This window comes from Lontra canadensis, unplaced genomic scaffold, assembly GCF_010015895.1.
Source record: "Lontra canadensis isolate GAN:19392208 unplaced genomic scaffold, GSC_riverotter_1.0 scaffold17, whole genome shotgun sequence".
Taxonomy (NCBI): Eukaryota; Metazoa; Chordata; class Mammalia; order Carnivora; family Mustelidae; genus Lontra; species Lontra canadensis.
Genome location: NW_022631011.1, coordinates 14,196,075 through 14,206,168, shown reverse-complemented (window position 1 = coordinate 14,206,168; position 10,094 = coordinate 14,196,075). Strand labels below are relative to the sequence as shown.

The window sequence follows — 10,094 nt, the reverse complement described above, 5'->3', positions numbered from 1 at the left end:
GGCGCCCAAATGTGTGACTTATTAAATGATATATTTGGTCATGTCTAAAAGAGATTGGGGCAGGGAATCGGAGCAACAGCAGGAGACCGTGAGCTGAGGAAACTGAGGTGGTAGAATTTAGCACTAGAATCCTTGTCCTGGAGTTGAGCTTCAAATCTGGGTCTCCAGAACCCTTTTCACTGCCCCATGCTACCTCTCCATTAATGGAGTATTGATTGATCCGATGTTCAAGTCCTGGTTAGCACAGTCTTAGGAGACGCACCCGTCATAGATGGTCTTCGTTGCCTTTTATGATTACAACCGTGCAGGGTGGACAGGATCATCACCTTACCAGCGGGTTCTGGTTCCCATAAAGCACGACCAGACCCACATTCCCTCGAACTTGCAAGAATGGGTAAGGAGGATGTCTGCGAACGCCCGGAAGGCTCACGCCCGGCCCAGGTCTCTGGCTCCGCAGTTGAGGTTTCAGGTTTCAATTCTCCCAGGAGCCGGGGCTGTCGCATCGCGCACGGTGCGGCTGCCGCCTCCGCCTGCACGTCTCCGCCGAGGCCGCCAGCGAAAGCCAGTTCCAGGCGCGGCGGCGCACTCGTCTGCCCTAGACCGAGGTTGGGCGCCGGAGCTGAGACTGCTGCCAGACTGCTCTAGCTGGACGCGCTGGGAGGCGGCGATCACAGCTGGGCCGGGACTTCCTTCCTCTACCGCAGGACAACAAAACAACCCGCAGCAGTCACTGAGCTCTTGGCAGCTGCCTGAGCGAGAAGCGCAGCAATGGGCTCCGTGCTGAGCAGCGATAGCGGCAAATCCGCCCCCGCCTCGGCAGCCCCGCGGGCCCTGGAGCGCAAGGGGGACCCCGAGCTGCCCGTAACATCCTTCGACTGTTCTGTGTGCCTCGAGGTGTTGCACCAGCCTGTCCGGACCCGCTGTGGCCACGTGTAAGTGCCGGGGGAGCTCGGCTTGCGCGCCGGCTTCTGGGGAGGGCGAGGTGGGGTGGGGGAGCCGAGGGCATGGGGGATTTCAGAAGCCCTCGCCTGAATGGTGCTGCTGCAGGGAGACGCCCGGACCTGGGGAGTCCACGCCACGGGAAAAATGACAGGTCGGAAGGTGACACAGGATTTCAGGCGGCGAAAACAGCAACAAGCGGGCCCTGCAGCGCCTCCCGCCTCCCTACCAGCCCCCCCACCCCAACCCCCGGCCCCTCCGCCGGTCGCTGCTTGTTCCCGAAACCTAGGTGTAGAGCCAGGGATGGGGTTTCCAGGCGAACGACCCGCCAGGAGCTAGGGCTCACCAGCCGGGGAAGGTGCTCTTGGCCGGAGAGCCGGCACCTGCTTGGGCACAAGGGAGTAGGCTGCTGCAGAGCAGTTACACCCTGAGCTCAGTTAATCGCGAGGTGCTTCCCTCACCGCCCCCCACCCAGGTCGGATTTATTTTGCTGGCTCTCTGCACGCGTCCAGAACGCCCACTGAGGCTAGCCTCTTGAGCAAACACAGATCTGTGCAAACTGGCCTTCCACTCCCACCTCCCTTTCCTAATACAAACACTCAAGCCCCTCAAAGATCAACTCAAATTGGAACGTCCAAGAGACTCTGTAGTCGTTAGAGTTTAAATACCTGTCAGGGTGTGGTGGGGACTTGAACGTTAGCACCAAGCCTTGAGTGAACCCTTAAAATCCAACCACGAAGTGACAGGAGGCTACAGTCTGCCTAAATCGATGGAAAGTATAGATAAAAACGAGTAGTTTCTAAAGAGTTTGAAAACAGAATCCGTGTATAGAATTGGCACGCCCTTAATGTGTGCTTGAGTAACTAGAAATGGGAGTTGGATCTGTGGATTCGTGTTCTCGGTTTACTTAGAAGCTTTCTTGCCGTGGCTGCACGGGTGTGCGACCGGGTGTGTGCATGTTGGGGTGGGCAGGGTTGGGGGGGTGGGGGAGTTGCATAGAGTGGCAGTGGAAGCCCACTTAATGTCTTTGGCTGACCGGGGCCATACCTCAATGGCTAGCAAGTGCTTCTGGTTTACCAGGGGGAAAAAAAAAATACCATATTATAAATGCAAGGGCACAAAAGGTTTTTCAAAGGACTTAGGTGGTTCTTGACACCTATAGACTAGTAACTGAGAAGCACCACTGAAAAACCTGCTGCTATCCAGTAAGAAAAACGCAGCCCACACAGTGTTTAAATAGTGAGTGCCCTAGTCATTATTTTGTGGCTCTATTTTCAAAGCCTGTTGTTTCAGCTATGTACTTTAAACTCCAGTCTAATTGACCTCCTGACTGATTACTGATCTTGTTTCCCATCTGTCCAGATGTAGCTCATTGACATAAATCCCAAGGCCAAGATGGAAGCCAAGGTACCATTGTGTAACAGTGTAACCTATTGATTAGTTCAGGGTGGTAATAACCTCCTGGTAACTGTGGGTAAATTAAGTCTGTATGAGCATTAAGTTGCACCAGAGATCCATATAAAGTCTTGAAGGTTCCTTTTGTAGAACTGAAGTGGGTGACTTCGTTACTGGAGATTGTTGTCTGATTGGGGATTGTTTTCCCTGGTTTGGATTTTGAAGGCTGTAACTTGCTGTTTGCAGCGTTTTTGCTTCTGCTAAAGGATAATAAAATGTGTAAAAAGTTAAATCTTTTGTTTAATCTTTTTCTTTGTTAGAGTTTGAATAGGAAACCAGCAACTGGAAAAATAGTCATGGAGTAGCACAACAAGGGTTGGACGAATGGCCTTCCCTCACTTTACTGTTCTTTGTTTTGACAAATCTATGTCCATTGTTCTGGCTGTGGGCAGAATTTCCATATTCCTCCTTTTGGCAAATTTACTTGGGCCCCCTCCACTTTATAAAAGTTAACTAGAGTTCCTTCTGCACTGGCAATAGGGAGTGCTAGTAACACCATTTGTACTTCCTACGTGAATTACTCCCTTCCATTGATCTTATATTGGAAAATGAAGAAAAGCAAATGAAATCTCTCTATATTATCCCATATTGAAGCTAATTTCCAAACTTGTTGAACTCTTTTGTTGATGCTGATTTCTGTTGAAACCTATTTCAAGTCAAGCAAGTTATTAATAATGGCAAAAAATGCATTGAATGAATACGTATGAGCACTCTATATTGTAGAAATGGTGGGCTTGAGAGAGAGCAGGATTTGAATTCAGCCCTGCCACAGACCTGCTGTGTAACCACCACGTTGCTTAATCTCTTTTATTGTTTCTTCATTTGTAAAATATGGTGAATAATGGAATTTTTATATGAGTATTTAAAAAGTGTAAAAGTGGCCCATCATAAAGACTCAACACATAATTTCTGTTTCTTTTAAAGTCGTCTCACAAAGCAAAAATCCAGGAATGGGTATTATGTCTTATCTGTATTTCTTTTGGAATAAAACTGGGCCACAAAAGATAGACCTATGACATTTCTGAGATGTCCCAGATAGCCTTCCTTTTAGCTTGGTTCTTTTTCCTTTGGTGGCCTTTAATTTAAGAAGTTCTATTTTAATGTGCTATTATTTCAAATTGACTTTATTCATATCTCTGTTTATCAGTTGTTAAAACAGATTTTGGGGAAATCTGTTTTCCTACCTCTGCCTTTTCTTCCGTTATCAGTGGGTGGGAGGAGGGTGCTGATAAGTTGAAGCTGTATAAGTGAAACTGAAAGGGAATCCGATTTACATTTAACATAAGTATTTATAAAGAAATGTGTTGACCAGTTGGGTATGATAGATAAAGGGGGAGAAAGGAGTGGAAGGCAACTCCCTAACAGGTGACAGAGATAAAGTGGGGCAGAGTTCAGCTCCGGAGATAATGGAACTCGTGATGCAGCTTGTCAGGTGTATAGTAGTCTGATAGGGAGATAGATACCCAAATGGAAATATCCTCAAGATATTGGGAGAATGGGTTTGGGGGAAGGTCAGAGCTGGAGCTTATTAGGGAGTTACCTAAAAGGATCCAGAGATTGAGAATGGGTCTAGCAAACCTAATAGGTACAGACTGGGGCATACTTGAAGGTACAAAGAGCCACATCTTCACTGAATTGAGTTGGATTGAATTGCTCTAAGTCACAGAATTTTCCTAATTTTTAAAAGGAAACTCTTGAGGATAATTCTGAAGGACTTTGAGGTAAGCAGATTAAAACTTTCCATTTGTGGTCAAGTACAGGCTGCATCAAATTAGGGCTTCTCTAAGGAGGGCCTGAGAGTTTCCTGATGAGTTTTCAGCTGACCCAGAAATATACAACAGTGCTTTCAATCTTTTTTTTTAAATTTAGTATATTTTACTTTTTATTTAAATGTTGTCAAGGTGTAATTGACATATGTTAGTTTTCAGGTGTTCAACATAATGATAAAACTTTGTACATACTGGGAGACGAACACCACAGAAAGTCTAGCAAGCTGTCAGCATACCTAGTTATATTTTTTTCTTGTGTCGAGAATGTTTTAAGATCTATTGTCTTAGCAACTTTCAAATATACAACACAATCTTCTTAACTAGAGCCACCATTCTGTACCTTAGAGCCCCATGGCTGATTTATAACTGGAAGTTTGTACCTTTTGACCCCCTTTTGCCCATTTTGCTGCCTTCGTTCTTACAGGAGGTGTATAATCCCAAAGCCTTCATTTTTCACATAAGATTATAAAGCTGCTTGTTTTATTAATCATTACAGATATTTATGGCCCGCTCGTATGTTATTTGTTAGTGAGGGTTCTCCTGAGAAACAACTAATAGAGTGTGTGCACGCGCGCGCACGTGTGTGAGAAAGACTAATTTTAAGGAATTGCTTTGTTATTGAGGATAATAGTCTCTTTACTTAAAGTCAGCCCGTTATAGGTGTTAACCACACCTACAAAATACCTGCACAGTTGCACCTAGATAAGTGTTTGATTAAATAACGGAGTCCTATATCTTGCCAAGTTGACACAGGAGACTAACCATCCCATCTACCAACCGAGTTTTTAAATTATCAAAAACAAAAATTAGATCATTATCAGGCTTTCCGATAGGCCCTTTAGAATTCTTCTAAGAAGTCTGGCTGTCATGCTCCCATGCACACACTACACTCAAGCAGACAATAAGAATCGGCAAAGTGTTCTTTAAAATAAAATCTTTGTTCGTTTACTTCATTCTTATCATTTTGTTTTTTTATGGGTTGTTTGGTTAGATCTGCTGTCGCATGGAGTGCTGTCATTTATCCATGCAGCAGATCTGCCCTGTTCTGTGCTGAGCGTGTAGACAAAATTGCTTGCCCTCCTGGAGTTTGCATGCTCATGCAGCAGGTGGACAATAAACAAGAGTCCATCCAGGAGTATGTTGCTTGTTATATAGTGAAAGATGTAAAGGATAAAAAAAAAATGAGTAAGGAAATGTGATAGGGAGTATGTGGGGGAGTAGCAATTTTAAGATATTTAGAGCAGCGTTTCTCAAATTATCAGCTGAAAAAACCAGTGTGGTTTGGTTTGGTTTGTTGTTTTCAGCCCATCACTGGCTGATATTTTATTTTATATTTTATATTTTATGTATATAAGTATTTTATTTTTTAAGATATATAAATATATAAAAATATTTTATATTTTATAAAATGAAAAATGTATTATGGAAAAACGAAATTAAAAAACAAAGTTATATAAAATACAAGCCCTCATTTTTAAAATTACTAATCACATTCAACAGACGTGAAATTATCCTGTCAGATTTCTATACAAGAGAATTGAGCACTGGATCTCATAATGTGGAGGCTCTTGGGGACCTTGAGAAGAGCAGTTTCAGTGGGATGGTGGGCCCCACCGCTTGGGGAGGGGAGTGGGTTCCTGAGTGATCACAGGAGCCACAGACAGGGAGCGTGGAAGGCCCTTTCATGGAGTTGAGAAGCAAAGCAAAGAAGAGAATTTGGGTAATAGCTGAAAAGAAAAGCGGGATCAAAAGAGTTTTCTTAAAAAAAATTTTTTTTTAAGAGAAGGAAGATGGAATATTCTGTATGGTTATGGAAATGACCTAATAGGGAGAGGCAAACTGATGCACAGGAGAAGAGAAACTTTCAGGAGCAATGCCCTCGAGTAGGAGAGAGGAGCTGGGAATTGCAGCAGGGGTTGGGGGGCCAGGGGAAGGTTTGGCCTTAGCAGGAGAATGGACGGTCCATTTCATGGGATGTAGGGCATTAAAGGGGCACAGATGCAGGGAGTTGAATTGAAGAGGTGGAATGTTGTGGAAGTTTCCATCTGATTTCCACTTACATTGACATATTACTTGACCTGTGACTTGACTTCAAGACGAAACTTTGAAGTTTAAATATGAGCATCTAGGCCTCTGATGCTAAAACAAATGTATATAGAATACTTCCTCCTCGCAGGGTGCTTGGGTAAGCATCACTTAAAATGGGGTGGTGAGAGTCTTTGGTACCCTCAAGGTCTAAAAACTCTGGTGAGCCTTTGCTCCAGGAAAGGAATGCTGCTTTCTACATTGCCACTCCTTCAGGGCCTGGCGCTTAGTGGGTGTTCAGTATCCATTGAATTAATGGGTGATTCCAAAATACCATGCAGTTGGAATACTTTGGTGAATGCCCCTCAAGCGAGGACAGCCTTTCTATAGTGCCAGCCAACGAATGCTCTGTGGTTGAGTAATAGATAGGAGTCCCATGATAGTTTCTCACCTCCATTCTTTTTATGGGGTTGCTCATCTGTCCTTGGATTACTGAGAATTTCAGAAAGATGTAATTAAGCTGGCCTGAAATTTACCTCCTCTGGTCGTTGGACCGCTGTGTGTTTATTTAGTAACATTAGTATTGTCACAGGCAAATTAAATATTAGTGATCTATTAAATTATGTATTCTCTAACAAACAACCTAAATAATGTAGCAGATGGAGTTTTATGCCCAGATTTTCCTTAGAACTTGGCTACCGGCCCCGCGGACCAGCAGCATTGTAGAATTTTGGGCCCCATCTCCCACCTACTAAATCAGAATCTGCATTTTAATAGGATGTTCAGGTGATTTATATTCACTTTAAAGTTTGAAGCACAGCTTTAGCTAACCCTATTTAATTGACAGTAAAATACAGCAAGTTGAGGACCACGTTTGAAGGTTCTAGAGAGGCACCCTGCTAAGATTTTAAGTTAAAGGAAATACAGTTGTCTCGAAGGGGTTAAATTTTAAATCAACACATAATGCTGTGTAGAAATATGCAGAGTCTTTGAAGGCTAAATGAGTCCCAGGATGGACTCTGGAACCTAACTGAATGCAGAAATAACATCAAAGGAAATCTCAGGGGCAGTGGGGAGCTGGAGGGCTTTGCTCTAGGAATAGCTGCGCTCAGGGCTGTCTAGGCTGACCTGCAGGCCAGGAGGGAGAGTGTGTGTGTGTGTGTGTGTGTGTGTGTGTGTGTGTGTGTGTATTGCCTTCCACTGGAATATTTTAGTGTGAGACTCTTATCATCACTTAGAATAACAATAACAATAACAATTCCCCTTATTCTGTTTAAAGCTCATGAAGCCCCTTCTTGAGGGCTTCGTATCCATTCAGCAGGCAGCCTAGTGTTGAGAACATAAATAAAATGTTAACATTGACCTCATGTCACCAGTGGCTTTTGCAGAGCCGTATTTGGGAACCATGTCTGAATACTTATTTTGCCCGTCTAGTGCTAGACCCATGGAGTCCCTAATGCATCCCTTCCTTCCTTAAGTTTACAATACTTAGGGTTCAGTTTTACCTCCTAAGATTGGATGCCTAATTTTACCCAGTGTCCTCAGCAAGCCTTTCCTTATTTTTCTACAGTGCTTTGCTGATCTCTTCATTATAAAAGGGTTTTTATTGATAATCACTTAATTTAGGGAAATAGAAAGGGGCTAATAAAATTATCAAAGGGAGTGGGGTATTTAAGTTTCCATCTGGTTTCAAAGTTCATAGAGTCCTTATCCAGATCCTAATTCAGGTCTTCAGGAGCTGCAAACTGCCAGGTGATGTAAATGAATGTGGAGGATGAATCCTCCATAGGATGGGGGCGCCAGCCCATGGGACCACATGGGAATTGAGTCCAGAGTTGGAGAAGACTAGCTTTTAAAAGAAGCCAGAAATTTGGGTTTAGTTGTAAAATCTGATTTTTTTTTTTTTTAATTTTTAGGTGGAATAGGACAGAGGGAGAGGGAAAGAGAATCTTAAGCAGGCTCCACACCCACCACGAAGCCTAAGACCCTGGACACCCCACAAAATCTAATATTAAAGCAATGGCAACTCAGAATTTTTGAAAACATTGAATTGGTCTAAAAAAAAAGTAATTGACTTCTATCCTCAGCTTCTTTCATCTAATTTCTCCTCATTCTCCTCATTTCATCATTCTCAGCCACCTTATGAAGGTGGAGAAGGGGGAGACATGGGAATCTCTTATCTCCTTAGGTTTGTGTTCATTTCTATCCCTTAGGTTCTTTCAGAAGGACCCAGCACCCTTATGCTCTTCCTTATTAATGTGAATGTTGGGCCCTGCCCAGAAAATGCTCCTTTGATCCGTTCCACATAACTGCTTCAGTTATTTGAATTTACCAAGTAACTACTCTGTGCCTGGAGTGGTGGAGGAGGGAGGCCAGCAAGATTCTGAATGGTTCTGAGCTGTGTGTATTTCTGTGATCTGCTTCATGCGATGGTTGTTTCTGGCCTGTTGTCCCTGGGGCATTTTTGTTTGGTTGTGTTGTTTTTCAGTTTTATTGAGGTGATACAGTATAATTCATATGAAGTGTGTAAGTCGAGGAGTTTTGGTAATTATATAACTTCCTCCACTAACGAGATCTAGAACAGTTAATTCCATTACCCTAAAAAATTCCTTCAAATCTGTTGTGCACAATCCCCTCCCAAAGCCCCTGGCTCCAACAACCCCATCTGTTTTCTGTCACTAAGTTTTGGAATCATACAATAAGTAGTCTTTTTTGTGTTTGACTTTTCTCACTTAGTATAATGTGTTTGTTGTCATTTGGTATGTTGTAAGTCCCTTTGCCTCACTTCCAAAATAAATCCTAAATCTGTCTGACCACTTAACTGCCTCCTGTTACTTTGTTGGTTGAAGCCATCATCCTCTCTTGAACTGACTCTTCCAATGGCTTAAACCTGAGCTCCTCACTGCTGTGGCTCTTGTACCTCTGTAATCTGTTCTTTACACAAGAACCAGAGTGATCCATGTAATGTAAATCAAACTGTGTCACCCTCCTATTTAAAACCATCCAAGTACCTATCCATCACCCTGAGTTATGGCTTAATGCTCTGTCTCCTGTCCACTTCACTCCCCCTCCCACATCTCCATTTACTCTCCCGGGGGCCCCTTGCCTTTCAAGCATGCTGGCTTTCTGTATCTCAACAGGATGGTCCCTATCTTTTGTACCCTTTGTTTTCAGTTTGGAAAACCATTCCCAGATCTTCCTTAGGGTGCCTTCAAATACCATCTCAGGAACCACCCATCTAAATGCTCCCCTTGCCCCCCTCACTCTATTTTCATGGTCAAATGTTTTCTTCGTCTCAAAGGATTTATCATTTGCCAATCTGTTTGTTTAGCCCTCCCACCTCATTCTAGAACTCTAGAGAGCAGGGACCTTAGGCACTGCCGCAGTTTCATCCCTGGCATGATGTAAGCTGTCAGTAGTAAGCTCTTGCTAAAAGTTTCACCAGTGCATGAATGCTTATATGGGTGGGTCTAGGGATGTTTGTGTACTTTTGTATAGTCTCTCATAGTCTTCTCTAGAACCATGGATTAACTGTTCTTGCTAAAAGCTACACATACTATACATCTACACATAGATGGTTTATATTTTCTCTCCTCAGCCCTTTATTATATTCAAATTTGTTCTGTTCTTTATTTAAATAATCATAAATGCAGTGTAATCTTCTCCTCACACTGAATTTGAATGCCCTTAAAAATATTTTTTTTAATGTTTTTCTCCTCATGTTCCATTAAAAATTTCAGGCCTCTTACCCTCCAAACATTTCCCTTCCTAATTTTACAACACAGTTTTTCTCAGGAGTAAAGAAAATTAAAGTCATAGTAAGGTGGTTAATTTTTCTAACATTTTTCCCCTAACATTTTATTATGAAAAATTTTAAACGTAGAGCTAAGTTGAATGTACAGTGAA

At 43.0% G+C, this 10,094-nt stretch overlaps 1 protein-coding gene across 3 annotated transcripts in view; it reads left to right on the top strand.

Annotated features, from left to right (window-relative positions):
• The first annotated feature begins 661 nt into the window (after positions 1 to 661).
• RNF125 (ring finger protein 125) overlaps positions 662 to 10,094 on the top strand; it is a 42,433-nt gene continuing 33,000 nt past the window's right edge. For 2 of the 3 annotated variants that reach the window (XM_032859687.1, XM_032859686.1), the window contains exon 1: positions 662 to 932. In XM_032859687.1, coding sequence (XP_032715578.1) covers positions 769 to 932 — 164 coding nt within the window. In that variant the 5' untranslated portion in view covers positions 662 to 768. The remainder of the gene's footprint in view (positions 933 to 10,094) is intronic. The other variant, XM_032859685.1, reaches the window with a different exon arrangement.